The 24,021-nt window shown below is 52.4% G+C and overlaps 1 protein-coding gene across 3 annotated transcripts in view; it reads right to left on the bottom strand.

The window, feature by feature from the left end:
- Positions 1-24,021, bottom strand: part of ASTN2 (astrotactin 2) — a 433,162-nt gene that overhangs the window by 273,412 nt on the left and 135,729 nt on the right. For all 3 annotated transcript variants that reach the window (XM_068914561.1, XM_068914562.1, XM_068914563.1), the window contains exons 4-5: positions 19,893-20,042; positions 6,934-7,041 (exon numbers count right to left, since the gene is read on the bottom strand). In XM_068914561.1, coding sequence (XP_068770662.1) covers positions 6,934-7,041; positions 19,893-20,042 — 258 coding nt within the window. The remainder of the gene's footprint in view (positions 1-6,933; positions 7,042-19,892; positions 20,043-24,021) is intronic.

Genomic DNA, 24,021 nt, shown 5'->3' with positions numbered 1-24,021 from the left:
CTTATCTCCATCGCGGGCCGGGGGAAGCGAAAGAGGCGGCGGCTGCCAAGGCGCGGCGGCTGCCAAGGCACCGCGACCGCTCTCACTGCGGGCACCTCTCCTCCCCACCCCGCGCTGGGCGACCGCCCCCGCGGGACGCCACCGCGGCCCCGCTCCCCGCGTCGAACGGGCCGGGAGAGGAGAGGGGTGCCGGGCGGGTCCGCTTGCGCCCGCTTGTTTGCAGGCGAGACGAGGCGCCCTGCGCGAGCGGCCCGTCGGTTCGCTTGCTGGAGCGACACCATCCGCAGCAGAGCTTCTGACGGGCGACAAAGGTTGCAAAGGAGCGACGTCCCCGATCAGCCCTGCTGCGCCGGTAAGATGGGGTAACCCATGGGCCCGGCTGCTCTGCAGCGGCTCGGGCCGGGGGGCGAAGGAAGGTGTGACAGGTTTACCCAGCTGCTCCAGGAGGTAAAGACAGGACCTGTTGTTCTTTGATGCTACGCAGACACTTGAGGAAGTCAAGGTCGCACGGGACCCGGGTGGTCCTCGCCATCTGCCCATGAGCGCTCTTGCCTCGCCAAGCTGAGAGCAGCGCAGCCGCGGCCCAGCTTTCCGCCAAAGCCCCTCCGACGTCGTCCGCGCGGCTGGTGAAGTGACCGCGGAAGCGGGTGGAGAAGCCCCGGGAGGGGGAGCACGGCGCACGGACACCAGCGGTGCTGGCGGCGGCGGGAGGATCGGCAACCAGACGGCCCGCCGTACTGGCAGCCCTCCACCCGCCGTCCCACCTGGACACCTCCGAGCATCCTCTTCCCACCCCGAGCCAGCCCTGTGTCCGTCCCGCCACCCTGCCACGGGCCTGCCCGGAGCCGGGTCCGTGGGCTCGCACACGCACGAGACACTGGGAATCGCCCACCTGGGGCACGCGCCTGCTCCGCCACGGCCGGTGTCACGTCCGGCCACCAGGGCAGGAGCTCCGCGGCAAGCGGCCCCGGATCCCCTCCTCTCGGGACAGCCCCGGCCGCAGGAGCCAGGGAAAGGCCGACGGCAGCAGGCAGCTCAAAGCACGCGAGTTCGGCCCGGCGGCGGAGCGGGGAAACGGGGAGAGAGGAGAGCAGGGACGACGCTCGGAGGCCAGGCGGCGAGGGAGAAGCCTCGCCAACGACACGCTTGCTTTGTCGCCTTTCGCCTCCCGTTCGATTCCTGACACGCGTCTCCTTTAGTCTGAAGCCCCCCGCCGCCGGGGAGGCGAGCTGAACCAGAGCGCGCCGCCGGCACGGACCGAGAGACGCCGCTTCCCACCGCCGCCATCTCGGCCGCGGCGGAGGCGCGGGGACACGCTTCCCTGCCCGCGCTCGCTGCCCGCCTGCTCTGCGAACGTTACCCAAATTTCATTCTGCTTCTCGTTTAGTTCCCCGTGAAATAATAAGCGTCTGCTGCCTCGGGAGACGGCAGAGGATCAAAGCGAAGCTTCCTCATATGTAACAGATTCCGAATACCTAATATTCCCTTATAAAAGGCCTTGTTTTAAACACCAAATACAGAGGCAGATCAAAGCTCAGCTTCTCATTTCTCTAACAGCCCTCAGAAGGCTTCGCCAGCCAGCGAGACGCACGCACGCGCGTGCACACACACACGGCTGACACCAATCCAAGGCACATAATTGGACTCTGCTAATTTGTCTAAAGCATCCTGGCGCACCAGGGAAACAACCGGGCGCCTCGCTCGCCGAGACCTCACGCCACGAGCAGCCCCGGCGCCGCGTCCTCCCTTCCCGCCGGGGAGCGGGTTACTGGGACGGGAGATGGTGCCTGGAGGAAAGCAACCCATGAAAATAGGGTGGGATATTTCACTCTCTCTCTTTTAAAACTAAAGAGAGGGGACGTGGAGCGCGGTGAAGCAGAGAGCTGGGCGTGGAGGACCACGGTCCAGGTGGTCCAGCTCTGGCCGAAGGTGGTATCTAACCACACCAGAGCCTGCTTCAAGTACAGAGCCCGTTGTGGGTGCTAAAAGCGACCAAGTGACCTGGTTTGCAGACCTACTTCCACCGCTCAGCCACCTCTTACACGTCTCAGGAACATCCCGGTATCAACAGCGACGCTTTGCACTTGCCTTCGGTGCTCCGCTCCAGATCCAGCGACTTTCCCCCTGCGTGACCCACCTGCTGACTTCTGTTTTACGGGCAGCGAGGGCAGGCGCCAGCCCCGGCGGGCTCACCCGTGGCAGCGGGGGCTCGCGGCGCTGGGTGTCACCTCCCCGTGGCCGCAGGAGGGCCACGAGGCTACGCGGGGCTGTGAAACGAAACGGGCTTTGACAGGCGTCAGGATGCTCGTCTGCTCGCCGGCCTCCAGATGACGCAGTTAGCCTCTTCCTGCCTCAGTTTCCTCAGACCGAGGCAGCTACGAGGCTTCTGCCCTGCAGGCATGATGTGCCGTGATTTACCGTTCACTCAGCCCTCAGGGATCTTCTCCGAGGAGGTGCTATAAAAGGGCAGGAACGTTTCTGCATTACAGAGCAGCTGCTCAGAGGCCCGAAGCAGCCGAAAAGGGAGGGAGGGGAGCCGCGCGTCTCCTTCCTTCCCTTCCTCACCAGCGAGCCGTGGAGGCTCATTAGACTCACTAAGTCCTTGACAAACAGCACAGAGCGGAGCCAGGCGGGCCAGGCTGCCGCTGCAAAGAGTCTGATGCAGCCTTGGAATTACGATGCTGCTTCTTTCCCCCCCCTCCCTTCTCTCTATTTTAACAGGCATTTGGTAGGCAACGCAAGCCAGCAGAGGAACGTGGAGCTGCTAAGTCAGACCCACAGCTGAATACATTTCCTGGGTCAGGCAGGGAGAAAAGCTGGGGATACAGCCGAGCAGAAGGCTAAGGCCACCACTCCCAAGAGGAGGAGGGCGACGGAGAGGGAGCAATTCAACGGGCAAGAAAGGTTCGTTTATGGGTTCCTTGGGTTCCTGCCTCCCTTTTTTTGTTTTGTTTTGGTATTTTTTTTGCTATTACTTTCACCAAACTCAGAAGCAGGGCCTGACCGAGCACATCCCACGCTGCACAGGAACGAGAGAATTATCAAAGCTTGAAATCTCCCATGATGGGCAGCAGGGGACGTGGATCAGCATCTCTAAAACACTGGCAGGTTCTTTTGTAGACTTTAGCACCGGTGAAACGTGCATTGACTGACAGCCTTGAAGACAAGAGCTGTCCGCGCAGCACAGACGGCACGCAATCCCCATCCCGCTCTGTGCCAGCTCTCCGCTGATGGGAACGAACGAGGCCGTTCCCATGTTCCCTAATTTTCAGAGAGGAGTGGGAAAGAGAAGAGAGTCTCTCAAGCAGAGCACTGGTGACTGAGATAGTGGTCTCTGCAGCACACAAACATGAACAGGTTGCAAGAAACATCATGTAGTGGAGTCAGTAATGAGGGCTCTCAGAACGGAGAAAACCATTCCCTACCGTAGCTGAACGTCTCTAAAGCCTCTGAGCATTCAGCTCCATATAGCCCTCCATGCTGTTTCAGGATTTGCACGCTGTTTCTTTGAGAGCGGCGTCAATTTTTTTTCTCTCCTGTTCTCTTGGGAGTTGTAGTACGGCGAGGGTTTCATTTGCGGAGAGCTAAAATCAAGTATTGAGTCAAAATTCAAGTGCAGTATGTCTCATGATCCCTCGAGACTGCACTGCAGCAACGCAGTGAGCTTTGTGATCTAGCTGCCATCAAAAGCTCCTGTGAGCCCAGGAGGTTCGGAGGTCACACTGATCCATCATGAAGGAGCAGTGGACGGAGAGTTAGTGCAGGCTCTGGCACGGTGCTGTGATTAGGTACACGGATGCCTCACTGAAGTTTAGTGTTAAGAGAGCATACACGCACTAACAAAAAATGTATCCTGGCATCAGCCAGCTCCTCAGAGACACCATTGATCAGCATTGTTTTTCCCACCTCAAATCCCAGGCTCCAGTTTCTAGCAGAGATTGGACTGAGCCCAACACAACGAACAAGGCTCCAAGGGAATTTCTCTTTTGCTTTACTTCTTATGCTTCCTCTCAACTTCTCTAAAGAGTTTCCAAAGACGGGAGAACATTAAGGGATCCTACAGACCTAAAAAATGGGAAGACATCTGGTGCAGCATACTGGAGACCACAGACAAGCAATGCCTAGGTTGTCACAACTTATGTGCCCGGCCTAATCAGAATTCTCTCTCTATGTATTCGAGTATTGAAAACCAGATGTCAATAAGTCTGCTGTTCCTGAGATACTAGGACAGCCAGATACATCACGCTATAGACAATATTCTCCCTTAGTCAATATTTACCTGTGGGAACGTCCCTCTAATTTACCTTGTCAAGCACATCCTCAGGCCCTGTGAAATCTGCAGCCTTTCTTCTACAGGGACAAATAAAACCTATAACCACTTAACTAGCTTGCTTCAACAAAGCACAAAGTAAAAATGATCCTGCACACCACCTAAGTGGAAACTTCTCATCACATCCGCTGTGATCAATGCCTTGAGAGTATCAGTAATCATGCTCAATCCTGCAAAAGCTAGTCTAAGGAGAGAAATCACAACGAATGTCTCTCTCCTTGGGCCTGATAACTATCTCACAGCACCTGCAAGGACACGCAACCATCGCTGAATCAATATGGGAACATCACTGTAAGAATTAACTGTATCTGACAATGCGTCCTTCTCTATTAGAATTATGGTCTTGTCCAATTATGGATCTTTGCTGTACTTGTAATTATGAGGTCGGTACTGTGACTTCCCACTAAGCTATTGCCTTCCTTCCACAAGGGAGAGGAGAGTCAATGAAAGGATAATAGACAATTCCTTTCAAGGACGCAGTGATGGCAAAATTTAGCTAGACTGGAGAGGAAATACCGGGGGAACTTTATGCAAGATGCATCCTTTGTTTAACCAGAACTACGAATAAACCAGGTTCTTGCAGCTTCAGTCAAACCCTTATGTGGATCTAACAAAGCCAGCTTTGTGCAACTATGCAAGGCAGCTCTTCTTACTGAATTCCTGCCAAACCCAGTCATCAAAGTTGCCCAGGTGAACAAGTCCTTATTCAAAGGCAATAAAGGAATTTTCCCATTTATCTATTCTTTTATATTTACTATACAAGGAAGCATAAACAAACAACTCAAACCAACATATATGTCAATAAGAATATCTTTGTACTAGGTATGCAGCACAAGTGCGTGTTGGGAGACTGACAGTGTACTTGACCTAAGGGAGAATGGCATAAAGACAGCAGGAAAGCAAAGCTATATCTGCTTTACATTGTAAGACAATTTTCCACATCTGCTAGTGCACCATCTCCACCCTCCCTTGTTCTAATCCACTAGTTGAATAAAACAAACTTCAGCAACTTTTCTAAAGTACCCAAGGAATTTCACAAAGTCCAGTATTTCAGAATAATTCACTGAAAAAAAGATACTTCTGAAGTTTTCTCCTTGCGCCATCGACTTTTCAGGACCATTTCTGTTGTTTGCAACAGAATAAATTTCTTCCTTTTCTTCCATATTGGACAACACAAATCATTTTATCCTTAACAAGGCTAGGCTAATACCACAATAGGTAACTTTAACTCTTGAATTGCCTCCTTCCTTTTCATTAAAAGCTCATTTTACGCTCAGTGAGAATTTCTCCTGGTTCTAAAACACATGAATAAATTTGAATTCACTGCCTTTCCAAAGGAATAAATGCAATATGCCTGTGAGCGTGTGCTTATTCCAATGTGCAATCATCAAGCTGATCATAGGTGCTGAGGTAATTTCACATTGAAATAAACACATTGTGAGCATTTATCTGAACGTCTAATCATTGAAATAAACGTAGCTGCATTTACTGTGGTAGGTGCAGGCATCTATCTGCAATGCTGCTTTCTGCCAATGCTTGGCTTAACAAGGAAAACAAATGGAGGGAGCAGACCCACTGTGCAATTCTTAAATTGCTTCCCAGTGCTGTTAATTCTTAACAGTGGTTTTTCAAATGTAGCAATAGCAACAGCAAAGGTCCTGCGGTCCTGTGCAGAAGACCAGGCATAGGAGTGGTCTGAGATTCCTAAACAAAACGAGTCGGTGTTATGTGATTAGCGGAAACGTGGACACTAATTTCAGACTGCGGATGATATTTTATTTCCTCAGCTCTTCTAACTCACAAAAAGCCTGAAGGGACTTTTGTCTACAAATCCCTGCCCCAGCTCTCATTTTGAATTTGTTCCTTTTAATTGCTTTTGTGCTGAGAGGAAGTATGGGAAATTTCAGTGAGACAGGACCTTCGCACGGGAAATAAAGGGCAAAAAAGAGAAGCCCTAGTCTTGTTTAGCTCAAGGTATTGCGAGGGTGAACAGTGGTTACAGCTACACCAGCCCCAGGACGTAGACGGAGGCAGTCATCATCCACCGGTGCGGCTCTACAAGAAGTGAAGCGTACGCCATAGCACGCGTGCCTGATGGCGGAAATCTCCCATTCATAGAAAAAAAGGGTCGCACAACCCTCAGCACAGCCAAGCACACTGACCAACAGCACAGTAAACACAATTGGCTGTAGTTTCCCCTTCGAATAGATCTGTGATTTATCGGTGCCCTGATAGACTGGCTCCCCCCACAGTTAGCGACAAACTGAGAACTGGGGACCAGCCCATTTCTGCTGGTGGGGTTTCACCTCCAGCTTAGCAGCAGCACAGAGGAAAGGGGCTTGCTTGGGAATGCTGAAACCAGCAGACAAAACAAGGAACTCACTGGGGAATGCTACTAATGGCTCCTGTGTCGTGCCATATCACAGAAATGGCACACCTTGGGATACCTCAGCCAATACCGTAAGGTTGGTGTCTTACTCCTTACCTAGCGTCACATAGTATCAAACAGCACCCACCACCCAGGGATACAGTCAAGGTGCTCAACCCATCCTGACTGTCCGTTTTTGTCTCATTTGCATGGTTGATGGTCACTTCATGGTTACCTTTGCTTCGCCTCCTGCTCCGATACTGCTCAGTGTAGAAGGTTAGCTGGGTTTCATCGTCTGCCTCTGAGCCGGAGTTTCCTTTGGCACGTCCAAACCCGATACCACCTGCAGGCAATCGAGGAGAAAAAAATCAGTATTGTCAGCTGGGCTGCACAGCAGCGTGAGGTCGCTGGGAGCACCGTGGCAAGGCTGGTGGCCTCGGCCAGCTTCCACAGCTGCCTGGCCCTGATGCTCTGGTGGGGGTCACCAGAAGGGACAGGGGACTTCTGCCACTCGTGATTTCACTGGTGCCTTATTGCCCTTGTCAAGAATCGAGACTCCATCGTGCTGAGCATAATATAAATGTGAGAAGATGGTTCCTACCCCCTAGAAAATTGCAATGTAATTTTCAAAGAGAATCTGCACATAGAAGCTGCTCTCCCCTGAGATACCCACACAGTGAAATACAGTGCATTTTAGGTGTCTGCTTCAAAGAAAAGCCAGCAGAGATAAGAGATGCGGTGAATACAGCCCTCAAGAGCACATTTACAATGCCACCAGCGTGGCTGCGGTCTGGTTTCCCCCACCCAGCACCCTCTTCGTTTTGCCTGTCTATAGCATCAGCTTGTCCAAACAGCCGTGAGACAGCCGGCAGTACGCGCTCGTACAGCGTCTGGCACAACTGGGCTCCGATACCATAAATAACCCATATAAAAACAGTGGTGATGAACAGGGCTTGCTCACAGTCGATGAAGTCTGCCTGCCTTGATTTACAGGACAGACAACAGCCAGCTCCAGATCTCCTTCCCGGAGTGAGATTGGTGCTCAGAGCCAGGTGCGTGCCCTGCCGGTGAAGCGGTGTCTGCACGTATCCGGCTCCTTTCCCCAAGCGGACCCCAGCGCCGCCTCCGTGCGTTAGCACTCAAACACTAAGGAGTGACAGACATTAAAAAAGCGATCGAGAATCTAACTGGCAGAAGTCTTTCAATACTTAGAGAAAGTCTAAAGAAAAGAGGCCTCCGGGGTTGACAGTAGCCCTTTAAACTGCCATTAAAATATTTTACTGTTTAAAAAAAATCCTTTATTCTAGGCATAAGTACAATTTCCACACTTCTTGGCAGGAGAACAGAAAATGAGAGTGCTGCCTTCTGCCCTGTAAAATCCTTAATCACCATGAGAGGTGGGTGGAAAGAGCCAGAGAGACGCCAGGAGCTCTGCGTTCCCGCGTGGCCTTTCGCAGGTGGACGTGCTCTTGCTCCATCCATGCCCTGACCCAACAGCACGGTACCCACAGGGCACCCTCAAAGGGGAGCAGGAAAAGGTGCTGCCAAGTCCTTTCCTCCCAAAGGCAGCAGGCAACACTTGCTTAGGGCTTGCACATGGGGTCCAGGGGCTTTATGGACTCACACAAAGGCTAAATATAAGCCACTGCCTGGCCGCCTTCGCGCGCCCTTTTCACAGGGAACATCTGACTTCAGAATATACTTGCGGACCAGGGCCTGGGTTTCGTAACGGGCACCACAGAGAGCGCAAAAAACAGGATGGCTTATTCTCATCAGTGAGAAAAGTTATAGGGGGGCTGGGTTTCTAACCCGAGTCCTTGGGCTACCGTCCAGCAATGGCAGGCTGCAGTTTACTGGGGCTGCTCTGCTGTACGTCCCCTCTCCCTGCCAGGCGGGGAACTGCCGGCACCTCCTCTGCACCGAGCAGTGGCCACTGCAGATACGGACTACAGGAGACATCGCTGGGTGCAGGTTCACACGCGCGCCGGGCTCCCCAGGCTCCATCTCCTCAGGCACGTCCTGCAACATGCACCAGTTTAGGGGTCATGGCAGAGCAAAGCTCCCCCCAAAACCCAGCCTGTCCGGGGGCACTGTGGGAAGACGAGCATGGAGAACAGCTCTCAAGCACTCAATGCATGGAAATAGCCTGTCAGGCCTGGCCTGGAAAGCGTCGAGTTAAATCAGATGGCACAGTGGCCAATTAAGGACTCTGCGATGATTCAGGCTGCTGTAAACAGTGCCTACTGTTTGGCGTTTTACTACCGAGCATGATTTAGGGCACTAAAGTGTGCCCATTAATTACCTGATGCTACTTGAATATTTTCATTAGGGTTCTAAAAAGATAGCAAACGGCTGGGATGTGTTAACGCACCAGTGAGGGATTATCAACATGCAGGAACAGCTTCGTATACGTTGTCATGCCACCTGCGCGCAGCCTGAACGCAGTGCCCCGAGCTCCAGAGATGGAGGCTTTGGGGCTGGAAGACCGGGCTACCTTCACGTCTATGCCCCAAAGACCGCTAAACGCACGACGGAGGCGGGGGCCTCATCGTACTGCCAGAGCAAGCTGCCAGGCGACGTTTCCTTCAAACGCCAGGGCTAGCACACCACGAGACAGCAATCGTTACTGCGGGGGGATTTTCATATGAAAGCTGCCTTAGTTGCAAAAACAGTCTGGAAGAAAACCCCACAGGGAGTGGAGATAACCAGGTTTAGCTTGACACAGCGCAGAGCCAGCAACACGCTTGCGAAGGCTTTGCGGATATTACAGGAGCCCCAGCAGCGACTGGGGATGATCTCTGCATCTGAATCGAACCAGCTGCCTTCCTGGCTTTGAAGCGAGGTGGGACTCTGTGGCCTTTATTCAGAACAAGATCTGAAATCCAGAAGAACCTCAGGATGGTGGCTACTCACCTGGACAAAAACCAAAGAAAAAACGAGTTTTGACACGTGGCATTCCTCCTGCCACACACGCGGCACCTGGAGCAGCGGTGAGAAGGCTTCTGCCTTTAGCTTCTTCCCCAGTTGGAGACCACAGAGGACAGAAGGAGCAGCACTCTCCCTCTTAGGCCCCTGCGGAGGTTAACACACGCCCGTCACGGGGAAACGGGCCGTCCAGCGGACCACATAGCCAGCCACGTCCCAGCCCCCTCTGGCTGCTTTTTCGTTTGTTTGCTGGTTGCGTCTCTATGATGGATGGTGCTGACATGTTAAATTACTCAGGCTGGATGTCTTCAGAGAGCTGGTGACAGCGATATTGCATTTTCTGATTACCTAGAACTACGCAGGATGTATAAATACAGGAGCTGGGAGACCCAAGCACAGGTCCCCAGGCTGCAGCGGAAATGTCTCCTCTGACACAACATGCAGTGGCAAAGGCCAGCCTGCCAAAACGATGGCAGGGGAAGAGAAAGATTCACCAGGGGAACAGTTTCTACCCCTTCACGCCATTAGGGATACGGGAATTTACCTTCCCGGTGGTGTTTCGGGGGTTCCCGGATGGCAGAGCCCCGTGGAGGCCGTCTGCAGGATGCAGGAGTGCTGATCCTCACCAGCAGCACGCCTGATCCTGCCCCGCGGCTGCGCGCTTCCAGGCGGCAAACGGTTGTTTAACTGGCCCTTAAACCTTGCCGAAGCGTCCCTCCGAAACGATCGCGCCTGGCGCGTTACCGCCTGCCGCGACTCCATCTCCGAGCCCCCTCGGCAGGCGGGGGGACGAGGCGGCTGCGAGCCTCCGCGCTGGCTTCATCTGAGCGCGGGCAGCTGACGGAGGAGGAACAGGGAGAGCTCCCGATTGAAGACAAGGCGGCCCTGCCTCGTCAGCGCTCCTTTCATTTCTCTAAAAAAAGGGGGGGGGAAACGCCGAGTAATAGGAAAGAGATTCTAATCACTGCAGCCAATTGCAAAGCAGAGTAAAGCACTTAAAAGAGACGGAGGGAGACAGAGAGGCTGTCTGCCCCAGAAACTGCCACTTCGCCGCGGCCGGCACGGGCAACGCCGTGCCAGCGCAGAGGCGAGCGCAGCGCAGGCGGCTCGCCCCCCGGGCCCAGGGAGAGGTCCTAAACCCCCCAGCCAGCCAGACCTCAGTGACTCCAGACTGCCTCCTCACACCTCCGTTCTCCTGCTTGCACCAGCCACAGGACATCTCATGCTGCTAACTCTAACGGGACCCTCGCTTTGGCTTTCCTTGTGCACTGCACAAGCCGTTCTTTTAGGAAACGAGAGGTGACACCACGGTTAGCTTCCAAAACAGATGCAAAAAAAAAAAACCAACCAAATAAACAAAAATGTAAGATTTTAATACCTATTTAAAGGTATACATCGTGAAAGCAAAGTGCAGCAGAACAAACTGCTCCAAAAGGACCTGCAAATTCCACGGCTGATTTCTCACTGGGGGCTCCCCATCCACCCGCACAAGCAGCAGTGACCCCCCGCTCTCTGGGGGTCTCCCGGGGCGCGCACGCTTCACACCACACTCACCAGGGTCTCTCCATACCCTCGTGTCCTCTTCTGCCACCCACTCTCCTCACCCAGGAAGTTGTCTGCCCTCCAGAAAGAGAAGCGATGCTGTACCCAAATACCACACACGCATATTAATGCAAATGCTCGATCTGTTTTCACCTGCTTAAGCTTTACTAAACTTTAAAGAAACTCTGTCTCTGCATGGGCAATACATCTCTGCAGTAGCTCCTAGAGGAGCTACACTGTCTCTGACAAGAAGTTTGTGCTTGCAATTTAGCTCAGGCCAGTGGATTTGAGAAAGAAGCAGCAAGCCCAAAATTGCAGGGGAGAGCGTGCTATGAGAGGGTCTCCTCCCCACACAGGCACACATGTTCTCCCGCACCGCGTTGAAAGCACTCTGCTGCAATCCCAACAGTGAGCCAGATGTCTCAATAAAGGTGCTCTCGTCTCTAATCCTGTTTGCAGATTTACAAGCTCGTTAATCCATTCAAACAGATCGTAGCTCAGCCACACACTGGGGCAGGTTCTTGCTGTTGTTTTTGAGTCAGAAGTTAATTTAGACGGCGAACAAGGCAGGGATCCAAGGCAAACACGTTTGTGATCACATAATTAAAGATCATATCATAACGCATATGCACAACACAGCACAAGCAGGGTTGTGCAGGTGATCTCAATTGGGGCATTTGGGGGTATTTGACTTTGCAGCCTTAACATCCTCCCAGCATAGTTTGTGTGCTTAAATTCCTAGGGCTTCTGTAGAAAAGTCGATGTAAACAAATTCCAGCATTTCTTCACGTGGCACCTCACGGCCCCTCAGGTGTTGGTGGGAATTATCAGCTCCAGTGCAAAGGACCCAGCCCTTAGGCCATCAAGAGCCACCCCAAGGATGACCCAGTATCATCCTTGGGGTGGGATGGGATGCACTCTTCACCCAGGGCTTCATAAGCATTTGCTGAAAGCAGGGAAAGGACAAACGTGGTATCTCCAGCTGCCTTTCCAAGTTCAGGACAGAGGCAGCTTGTTGGCTCTCCCACTCCTCTGCCTGCTTTCCCACCCCTCCTGGTCATCTATCCCAGTCTAGACAGAGGCTCTGTCTTCTTCAAAGCGTTTTCGCTGGCCAAATCCGTGTGTGTTTTTTAAAGGCACATTTCTGTCATTTAAGAAACTAACAAACCAACCTGACGTTTTAAATCCCTTTATCCAAAGCAAGAAGGTTAAAGAGCTTCTCAGTGAAACAATTATGGAAAAAAACAATTCAAAACTGTGTTGAAGAAATAAGTAATAGGAGCTCTCCGGGTAATTTCTGTCTGAGGCCAGGTTTACCTCGGATGCACGATACTGCAAAAGCTAGATCTCATAACATGAAGTGGGAGCCTGTATTTGTCCCCGCAGCAACACTTTGGGCTGCGTGTCCTTGGTGCCAGGAGGACACACCGTTTCACCTGCTCCCAGGGGACTGAGCCCCTGCAGTCCCCTCATGTCCCACTGCCCTCCCACCCTGCTGTTCCACAGCCAGTTTCCTACCTGCCAAAGCAAAATGATCTGCTGCTTCTTGCCGCTCCAAAAAAAAGAGCAAAAACCCACATGCTGCAGTTTTCAAAGGAAGCGCCGTGTCTCCTCAGGAAAGCACCTACCCAGGCTCTGCAGAGCTTTTCTGCTCACCTTCCCTGCAGGCTCCTGTCACAGGGAAGGGGTGCCGGCACGGGAAAGGGAGAGGGGAGGACAACAGCCCCTCGCTTCCCAGGCTCGGGCAGCCAGCTAGCATTGGTGGGCATCACCTCAAAGGAGGTGCCTTCAAAAGGCACCTTCAACAGAGCAAACCAAAAGGACAACGTTTCCCAGAGTCCAAGGAAGACGCAGCCAAAGCCAGGAGTCCCATGGGGCTCCCAGGCTCCACACGACGCGTCGGGGAAGGGAGGCTCGGTAGCTCACGGTCTCTTTCCTCATTGCTGAGCTCTGTCAACCCCCATACGTCCCTAGGCTTTACGCTTGTGGCTAAAACAAGCAGGGGACAACGTCCCCACAGGCCCCAAAGACACCCAGCTCGCATGCTCAAGGACCATTTTCGGCTTGCTCTGCCTCCACGGCATGCACCTTTGGGACTTCAGCTGTCTCCACCCCCTGCCCTTCCCTCCCTGCTTGAGCCACCTCGTTCCATGACCACCACACGGCACCCGAGGCTGCTGCCGGAAAATCCGGCTCCTGTGCTGATGCAGGTCCACATGCAACACAGTTTTCCTGGATACCCATCTGCACCCTCTGCTTCTAAGTTCCCCACGAAATATAAGATGACAGCAGTTCCCATTACACACGCTCCTGGCGTTGCAGGGAAGTCTCTGCATTAAAGACTGGCAGGGGTGATATAAGAGTCATATAATTAGCTAAGTGGAAATTTTCTGTTTAATTAATTTACCCCAAAAAGCACACCAGTTAAGTGAAAAGTCATCTACCAAACTTGGCCAGAAAAAAGTAAATTAGAAACAATTGGGGGAGGAGGGGGAGACATAAACATTTTCTTTTGAAACGTATCCAGTCACCTCCAAAAAACGCTAAAGAAAAGAAGCCTTTTAAAAAATGAAACCATTCTGCTCTAGTTTTTGATTTCAGCAGCAATACACGCACACACAAAAGAAGTCTTTGCAATTGATTAAAATTCTTCCTTGTCATTGATCTTCCTTTTTTCTTCTGTCTATGTCTAAAAAACCAAACTGTGGTGGGCGCCGCGAGAAGGAGCACGAGGCAGCCCCTCCACAACCCCCTGCCTCCGCGGCACCAAGGGCTACGCGAGGCCCAGGTGAGCTCTGAGCTCCAGCATCAAAAGTGCACCACGTGCCATCAGGAAAAAAAAATCACCCAGCCCTTTGCCAGGAGTTGCCAAAACCCAGCCTTTTCAGCACGGCAGGGTTCGCACAGCTAAGGAGGACATCACTGAGTTTCATTTTTGACTAAGGACCAACTCATGGGAGCTGGATGCGATCCTTCAGTCTGGATGAGGGAAAGCTCCGAATCCAAACAGCGTCTCCAGCAAACAAGCTGCTCCCGGCCGCCCCGGGCACGAGGGGCCGCGGTTTTCCTAGGCTGGCGGCGGCAGGCAGGAAGGCAAAGCGGGAACCCGGGAAACAGGTACGGGGAGCGTTCGGCCAAACCGCAACTGCCCGTCCCCTCTTCCCGGGGGCTCGAGCTCCCCCTTCTGCTTCACCCTGCAGTAACTTTGGGTAAATTACGGCACAGCAGAGACCTCTAAAACGTATTAAGATGTAGTCCTGATCAACAGTAAATCGTGTCTCGGGTAGAACAATCTATTTATCACTTTCATTTTAAAAGGGAAAGGCACTCATTTAACCTTTTTATTTACTTTTGGCAGTCGTGATAAACACCGTATTTTGGTGTTGGCTCTTCTCCACCTAACAGCTTTGTATTCAGGGGACAGTAGGTCCCGGCTACCTTAGTAAGCTTCACTTTGATCTTGTAATTTGGGGTGATTTTCAAAAAAAGGCAAGCTGATAGCTTTTCCCAGCAGCCAGGATGTTTTTAATCATCTGCCCCAGGAGAGGGCACCAGACACCCCTCTCTGAACACAGCGACCTCCCCACAGGCCAAGTCCCAGCCCTGGACCCCAACCACGGCACCGTCCGCTTTCGGGATGCCGTGCAGACTGGTTCGCCAGCTAAAAAGCATCCTCCGTCCCCCCATGCCTGCCTTCACCTCCTCCTGCGTTTTCAGCCACTCTCAACTCGGTTCCTGGCTTAAATCCTGCTCTGGCTCAGCCAGGCAGAGATGCTGGTAGCGGTGGCTGGGTTCACGCCCAGAGCAGGCTGCATTTTGGCAGCCAGGACAGCCAAGCAGAGCGACGGACACCCGGCCGCTCCTTGGAACAAGCGCGCGACTTGTGGGAGCCTCTGGGACACCCCGAGCTGGAGGCTGTCGTTTCTGAGCGCACAGACGCATCTCGCGGAGAAAAGGATCGAGCCGGAAAAGCAATAGCAAGGGAACAAGCACGGAGCAGCGCTGCTGTTCCTGCCACCGACACAGCCGGCGAGCCCTGCGAGGTACCGAGGCGGCACTGCAGCCTTCAAACAGTGGGCTTCAAACAGAGCAGGGGCTGGAATAGTCAAACTTTTTTTTCTGCTGATTTTTTAAATCTTTTTTTTTCTTAGGCCTTTCAAAAAGTAATTATGAAGGTTTCTTGCAGGAAGCTAAAAAAACAAAACAAAACAATATTTCTCTGTAGAGTCCTATTACGATAATTCTTCCAGGCCCCCAAGCCATTTCCCCACTGCCAGCTCTGCTGCTTCCTCGGGACACTACATCCACGAGCCCTACGTAGCCACCGACGTCAAGTCCTCTCAGCAAAACTTTTTAACCCATGATTCAGAGCATTTCCCAAGACAAAGAGAAGATCAGTGGCTCCATGAATTAAATAAAACAGAGAGAAGTCAACAACGTGCCCTAGCCCGGCATCCCATCTCCCAGCGTGGGGACCAGCCCTCCTGGCCAGGCTCCCTCACACGGAGAAGGGCTCTCAGCCGTGGCCCCATGAAACGCAGACCCTTCCCCTGCAGTCCTCCCGCTCTGCCAGCCCTCCATCTATTTTCAAACCTCAGCAGAGACATCCTCCTTCCACTCCATCCCTCCTGCACCCAGACTCTCGTTATCCTCTCTCTCCTTGTATTATTTATAAACTCTAAATGTGCTTCACTCGATAAAAGTGTTTGGGGAGAAAGTTTGTATGAAAAAGGCATTACACAAAATAAAGTTATATGGTACTGTAAATGGAGAGGGTTTTTTTTTTTTTTTTTTAAGTAGATCTTCTCTGCAGAATATGACCTTTCCCAGAGCTGTTAGAAACACTTAGTGCAGAATCAGATTTAATGACAAGTAATAGGCAGCAGTTTAAATGCACTTAGTGCAGGGAAGGGAAGCCAGGTAGAGCTTATTCAAGATTTGTTTTTGTTGGGTTGGGCTGTTTGTTTTTTTGTTTTGGCTTGTTTTTTTTCCTTCCTTTTTTACGGGAGGCACTCGGAGCCCTTCTGGAGCCTTTCTGCAAAGAGGAAATTCTTTTGCTGTTAGCAGTTCCTGCAGAGAGAGCACTCCAGCTGTAGGACTCTGATGAGGTTAAGCATTAATTAAATCGAACCACGAGAAAATAATTACACACATGCATCCGTCAGGCCAACTTGTCACTACCCAGTAACAAAGTTGGATGCAAACTCCATCAGTGGAACTGTCATGTGGCTGTTAAGGGAAAATAAATGCATCCCAAACGGACAATTTCATTTAGGGGGAGGAAAAAAAAAAAAAAGAAAGGATTGCAAAGGATTAATGAGGCGAAGGGTTTGTGTTTGCAATTGGATGTAAAATGCAAACATAGTAAGTTGTGATATCATCATATAACCTGAATGTTCAATAGCGTTCCAATCGCTTGCACGCCAGAGGGACAATTAAATGCAGGCCATAAAAACAAAACTTCCGAGACGGGAGAGGAGCAGAGAAATGCATGGAAAAGACATTCCTGATTCAGCAGCAGCACCCAGCCAAGATTTTCACAAGTGAGCAGAAATGTAAATTGTGAGAACAAGAGAAAGGGATAGGGTCATGAGGAGCTCTTTATTGGAGACGCTAGAACTGGCTCGACTTTCAGGGTTGCTCAGTGATTTCTGATGAGGGAGATTTTAATTTTGTTTTTTTTTTCCTAGGGTATCTCAAGCGAGGACTCCCAGAAATGGAGACACTCAAAAGTACAACCGCTGTCTGAAATTCATGGTGTACGTTATACCATTAATGCTTAAGGCTGCACAAAGGTCCCCACTGTGTCTGAGAGTGTTTGCAATTATGAGCGTTAAGAGTTTCAAGGAGGAACAGAGACCCAAGGAAAATACGATCCATTAGGCACTGAGAACTGGGCTGGCAAAGTCTGTTTCTTCTTCACTCCTGCAGGCATGAAAGCACCTGCCCACCACCGCTGCTCCCAAAGTTCTGGATTGGATTCACACAAGAAATCAAGAAGCAACATTTTTATCTGAGGCCCTTCCAGATGCTGGGAAATTAAGGGCCCCCACTTCTTGCAGTGCCTTTGGGTCCACTGTAACCAGCTCAGGACCAGAAAGAGAGACCTGTAGGTCTCCCTCTCAAGCTCACCCAGCAGCCTGGCACCCTCCTCCCTGCTTCCCCCATCACCTGGCCTCGCTTGCGTCCTGCCTAGGAAACTCTTCCCCAAAGCAAGGTCTTGGGCTTGTGAGAACCTGACTTGCACAGCTGGGCCCACTGCTGAAACAGGAAACCTGACATACTTCAGATGCACACTCAAAAGCCCCCAAGGAGACAGACACTTGCAGAAAAGCAGAGTACAACAAAAGACACGTCAGGGAAGATTCATGGACAGGCAGCTGGGTGTGCTCTGGTCTCAGAGCGGTCCTTTCCCCGCTCCCTGCGTGAAGCTGGAGAGCACAGAAAGAAAAGCCTCAAGCTAGACAACTTCCTCTTTACAACGCCAAGTGTGCTGCTGAGGGGCTGTGTTTTGGACTCAAACCCAAGGGTCTAGCCAAGTGCGGTCCTGGGGTTTTTTGGACAATCCAGCTTTAATTATATGTGGTTTAGGACTCTGTCAACGAAAGGATGTGGAAGAGAGGGATGGAGGGAGACCTTACTGAGTACCACAAACAGGTTGTGAAGTGGGACACAGAATAACACCATAGTTGGGGTTGGAAGGGATCTCTGGAGACCATCTGGTCCAACTCCCTGCTCGAGCAGGGTCTCCTAGTGCAGGTTGCCCAGGACCATGTCCGGTCGCGTTTTGGAGGATGGAGACTGCACAACTTCTTTGGGTAAGCTGTTACAGTGCTCAACAACCCCCCAGTGAAACCCTCGCCCCCCTCAGTGACCCTCAGCTGACACCACAGCTGACAGGTAAATCCAGGCTGGGAGTTATGCCCCTGTTGCCTCCCCATCTCAAGCAGAGATGTTGGCATGATCTGGTCTCCAATGCTCATGTTCAGAAAACGCTAATCTGGGCAGAAAGATCACAAGAGGGCAATGGGGGCATCTCTTGCCCTGGCACCTGTTGGCTGTTTCTACACAATTCACCGCAGCACTGCCCCAGGCCACAACCACCACCTCCCCAAAGAGGTCAGCCCCAACAGAAGGCCACTGCCTGGAGGAGGTAACAGGACTGCTCTGCAGCTGCAGGGATGACCTTTTGGAAGACAGAGACATGCTCTGAAGCAGTGCAAAGACAAGGAGTAGCAGGGAGGCAGATGAGAGGCAGTCCGAGATGAGAACCTCTGGCAGAGAGCAGGTTGCAGGCATCTTGCCTTGGGGTGAGCAGGTGACAGCGGGGCTGGCTTGGTGCAGGGCTCGGCGCCACACTTCTGCCTCGGGCAGCCAGACACTGCCGGCAGGAAGGTATCAGGTCTCCTTCTAGGCTCAGCTGCAAGGCTTAATCAACTTGCTCCATTAGTGACCAAAAAGCCTCTTGCCTTCAGGCAGTCCAAAACAGAATGGAAATAAAAATAAAAGCAAAAACAAAAAAAAAGACGGAGCAGGGAATTGGGGAACTTCACCGGACAGTCATTGTGGACCCCCAAGCACTCCCCTGCTCATGCTGAAATCCAGATATGTGTATTTGAATTACTACTACAAAACAAACCAAATAATTTAAACCAGTTAAAGAGTCAGAACATTTTCTTCACACTAACTGAATAATTTATGGGCAGAGCTATAATAAAAAAGCCCTCTCCAGGCCTGTATTGCAGGAAAATGTATCCAGAATAAAAGATCACATTTCAGACTCATAAATAAATGAAAAACAAAACCAACAGTAAACAGAGAGGAAACTATTTCCTCCCTGGCTTCCCGACGCTGCCACAAAGACCCGCAGTGCGCTAGGCAGACCGACGCAGAGCCCGCTACAGCCGAAGGGCCTCCTGCCCCAGTGGGATGGCACCCAGCGACCCCGACACACCACCTCCTCCCCAGCCAGAGTCCAACCAAAAATCTGGACCCAAACTCTAGGCATAGCGTCTGCACCCACAACTTAACTCACAACAACTGGTTTTTCAGTGGCAGCACTGGGAGGCTATTCTCCTCTTGGGAGGCAACCTAGGGTCCAAGTCCTGCTCATAGAACTGTCCCAGCCAACCTCCTCCTTTTGCTCCAGAAGTCCAGGAATAGCTATCAGGGATACAAATAAAACTGGAGCGCCCCCGAGGCACTTCTGCATGTGCAGCTTTTGGAGCCACAGATTGCCGTTCTCACCCCATGTGTGGCCCCTAAATAAAAAAAAATGTCTAAACTAAGCACCGTGCTATGAAGAGAGGCCCCAGAGATGTGAGTTACAGCCAAAACAAAATTCACCTCTTCCCCTGGAATGAAAGCTTGCACAGAAATCACATTTCATTCCCATGAAACCGGGTTAGCTGGGACAGCCAGAGGCGCAGTGATCACAGACTTGCATCAGACCTAGACAAATTCCTGGGAAGGACACGAGGTGACACCACTCCCAACCGCCTCGCCCAGACCACCCGGAGGATGTTGGATTTTCCTCTCTTCACCTCGTTACAGAGGGGGTCCGCAGTCCCGCTCTGCACATGCGAGTGGGCAGAGGTCCTCGGCAGAGCACTCAGTGATTAGGGTGAGGAGTTCCTGTCTTAGCCCCTGCCAGACTCACTCCTCTAGACGTGGTCAAATCCATGGCACTGGAGGAGCAGTTGGTGACTGTGCCAGGTGGAAGCCTACCTCGGGGCCGGCTCCGGCGTTTCCGTCTCCCCACCGACGTGCTGCGCAGCGCAGGCTGGAGCTGCCCGATCTCAATGGGCGTGTTGGTGCGGAAGCTCTCCTTGAACTTCTGCATCAGGGACTCCACCGTCTCCTGTGTCACCTCGGGAGCTGCAACATCAGCAAAGGGACCGCAGTTAAAAAATGTCTGGACAATCATGTACCCACCACCCTTCCTAGCTGGTGTCACGCTTGCGGAGAACAGCGTGATCCAGAGTCAAGGGCATGGGATAGAGCACTGTCAACCTGGACTGCCCTAAGAAGCTCCCTCAGGGGACCCAGTCAACACTTTCCAATTCTTATTAGAGTAACAGAACTCAGTAAATTGTGAATTTAAGAAAATCACATTTTTCACACCACTTTCCAACATTTGCAAATATTCTTTGCCTGTTCCTGCATGTGAATGCAGGGGCAAACGGAAGCGCCATGGCCTTATTAAAAGTTGCAGCATGGAGAGTTCAAAACATACAGGAATGCTGTCACTAGTCACAGGAAGCCCAAATGGGGCTGTGCTGGCTTAGGATTGTGTTCAACTCTGCTTTGGGAGTTTGCAGTCAAAACTTGAGGCTTGGCAGCCTGTCAGGTGAATGTGTCCTCCACGACAAGTAAATTGTGGAGCTGTATAAGGGTATGCAAGGCTGATAGCTTTAAGCGAGGTGAACAACCCGCATAGCTGCTCTGGGTGCACGTTAACACATTCGGCTGAAAAAGGAAGTCCCTTCTGGTCCTCTCAGGATGCCTTCCAAAGGCCTTCACTTACATGCAGAGTGACAGCACCTGAGCTCAGAAAACAGCTGCCGCACAATAGATCACGCTTCTCAATATTTAAGCAACTCCCATCCTTGCTTTTAGACACCCACCCAATCAGTAATGCTGGGAAAAAAAATAGAATTGTCCTATCGAATTTGCCAGCCACCTGCACAACAGGCAGTTATTGGAAATAATGAAAACACTTGCAAATGAGGAAAAAAGAAAATCAAGACCAAAAGGTTTGTAGAAGACCTTCTGAAGGCCACACAGGTCTCCCATGTTTAAGCAAATAGTTTGACCTCTGTCAGCTCCTTGCATAAACTCATTAGCAGAACATAAAATGGAGACAGAAACAGAGGTTAAGAGTCACAAAGTCTCTTTCCGATTAGTTCATGAAGCTCCCCCTGCCTCCTCGCGATGTCTATGCCCACTTGGAGTTGACAATAACTGCTAGCCCTACAAGCATCCCGCACCCCATCAGACGAAGGACCTCTGTCTTGTCCCCTCAGCCTCTCTGCAGAGCTTTCCCTGTCACTCTTGGCAGATGCTGAGCAGCCCCATGGGCTGCACACACCTTCCTCGCTCCCCAGCTCCCTTTGCTTCTGCTCGCTGCAGTGCTACTTCCTCCCCTTTGGCTTGCAGGGAGCCCTCCCTCCGGACAGCACCGACGCCTTCTCAGGATCCAGAACCGGGCTCGTCAGCACCTCTGCAGCGTGGCACTCACCTGGGCTACCGCCAGGCAGAGATGCTGCTCCAAGCTCCCTTAGAGCAGTTCTGCCCATCACCCTTCCCTCCGCGATGCTGCCCTCCTCTGCGTGGCTCGGCTCGTTCGCCGGTGCTGCCGCAGGAGCTGTCAGCACCGGGGCCGTGACCCTCTCCTCAGCAAAGGCTGCCAGTCACGCTTACATCAGCTGAACTCTGCAGCAGTTTTGCCCCATGTACAAACGTCACCTGGGGAAGTGAACTAGCTAAGCTCCTTCGAGTTAGCACCTTAGTCGGAGCTCCCCAGCTATCCAGGATTGAAGGGTTAATGCACTGACCTACTGCATCTCCTAGGCCCAGGGATACATTAGATATGTATTTTAGCTGGAGATATGCGGACACCTGGTGAGCTCAGGATGCACAGCTGCCCCGGCCCACAGACTCCAATTCCCTTAGCAGCATGCGGCGGAGTTCATTTCAGCAAGAAAGGTGGCTGTGGAGGACGAGGCATTTATAACCCTAGACAAGGATGTGACTTAAATGAGGAGTCGCCAGTGGAGATGGAGCAGGCTCCAATAATTACCTGCACAGAAGGCAGGGGTGAGAGGATAAACCCTCGCAGGAGGGACAGCCCGTATCGCAAGACCCCTCGCACGGCTGCGACACCAGATCAGTCAATGCCCGCAGCTGCTTCCCCAAACAGAAAGCCCATAAAGGATGGTGGGAGGAAGGAAAGGAAAAAAGCAAGAGAGCAGAAAGGCGACAGGCGCGCGCCGCAGCACAATCGGAGGCGCTGTGCCCTGCCGCTGCCAGCAAGGCACTTTCACACCGGGGGAGCACACCGCCAAGGCTCTGCGCGGCCCTAAAACTGCTGGACACGATGATGATTCCCTGCTCCTTTGAAAAGGTTTCATCAATGCCAGAAATAACTCACCTGAACTCCCAAACGTGCGTTTCGAAAGCGCTCCCGGTTCCAGGGCAGGCTTATCAGCACAGACAGGACCATCTCCGCGACGGCCGACCCGCCGCAGGCAGCAGCTGCTGCGCAGGGACGCAAGGTGCGCTGCCAGCGCGAAGCGAGCGCCTCCAACCCGACACCTCCTCGGCAAAGACGGATGGAAAGGACCCAGCCGCTTGCCGACAGTGCGGGATACCCACTGCAAACAAGGTGCCGTGCCCGAATGCCGCCCCGCTCAGGACCACCCGCGCTCTGAACGGATCTGCCTGCGGAGATCCCCTAGGGAGCCCCTCAGTTTCCCAGGCCAGGCTTTAGACTGACGCTGGGTGCTTTTCCACACCTGAACACTGCAGACAAGGAATCGAAAAACTGCTGGGGCCATTGCGAGGGGGAGCGCAGGAGAAGAGCAGATCAGCTGCCATGCCCCATCTGCGCAAGCAAACGAGCAGGGCTCCAGGAGAGGGTCTGGCTGGACACAGCACTTCAGCAGTGCTCCACTGGTCAATGGACGGACAAGGAGCTAACTCACGGCTGGTACAAGCATGGAAGGGCAGAAACCATTTCAGGAAAGCCTGAAAGCACAGCCTAAAAGATCAGCTATGTTATGTCCTCTGTTATTCAACGCTGGGGTCCCCCAAGCATCATAAATCACAGGCAGAATCCCCCAAGCTCACTCGGCGAGAGAGCTCTCAGGCTCTGGATTCATGGCAGGCACTGCAGGATACCGCAGTGTTGGATACCCCAGCAGGCAACATCACAGGGGAAATCAAGTGTAGGAAAGGCCTCAGGAGAGCATCTAGTCCCATCTCCTGCGTCATTCCCGACAAGATGTGCCGAACCCAATCTTGCAGCACTCCACTGAGGCATCCAGAAATGATGCAATGCCATCCGTTAGCACCAGCTACGGTTCAGCCCCTTACATCCTACAAGTGCCCTTTTCAACAGAGCCCTACAGTGTTCGAGGGGGAAAGCCCTTTCCCGGAGGCATGGCAGAGAGAAGACCGCAGGGCAGACAGCACCCTCCGGAAGGGCACATAGGCCACAGCTCCTTCACCTCAGAGGGTGGCTCCGCTGCTTTTCTGTAGCATCTCAGTTGCTCCCGACTCTCTCACCTCCTTCGGCAGCTGCACGGGGACAAGAGACTAGCGTAGCAGGGCCTCCCTGCGAACAGACGGCAATTTATTTGAACCTCGGGGCTGTGCAATATATAACATGTGCAAGTAGAGCAGGGATCTTAGGGACTGCCTGGCTAAAGCTTATTTACTGAAAGGAGGCCAGAACAAGAGCGTGGTGAGAGGAGGAGGAGGGGGGCGAGTTTGCAGCTAGCTAGGAAACGTAGAGAGGTCATAGCTCCTTCATGTTCCTTGCTCGGCTGACAGGAATAATCAGCAACGTTGTGATCATACCCCATCTGGTCACCATAGTCAGCACATCAATCCAGAGGCATCTGCTTGACTGTTTTGTTAGTGGAGCGAATGCCAAAAGCGGAGTTGGGGGGGGAAGCATTATCTTCTTGGGGAGATAGCCGACAACTGCTGGGACTATTTGCAACGTTACAAATATTTACTCAACCTCCAGGAAACAGAGAACCCAGCGTGCCCAGTGTGTCTCACTGCTCTGTATCTCGCGTGTGCGTTGGCATCTCCTCGGCCTCTCCATGCTCCCAGCATGGGAGCAAAG

This window comes from Struthio camelus, chromosome 20 (genome assembly GCF_040807025.1).
Source record: "Struthio camelus isolate bStrCam1 chromosome 20, bStrCam1.hap1, whole genome shotgun sequence".
NCBI classification, from domain to species: Eukaryota; Metazoa; Chordata; class Aves; order Struthioniformes; family Struthionidae; genus Struthio; species Struthio camelus.
This window is presented reverse-complemented; position numbering and strand designations above follow the sequence as displayed.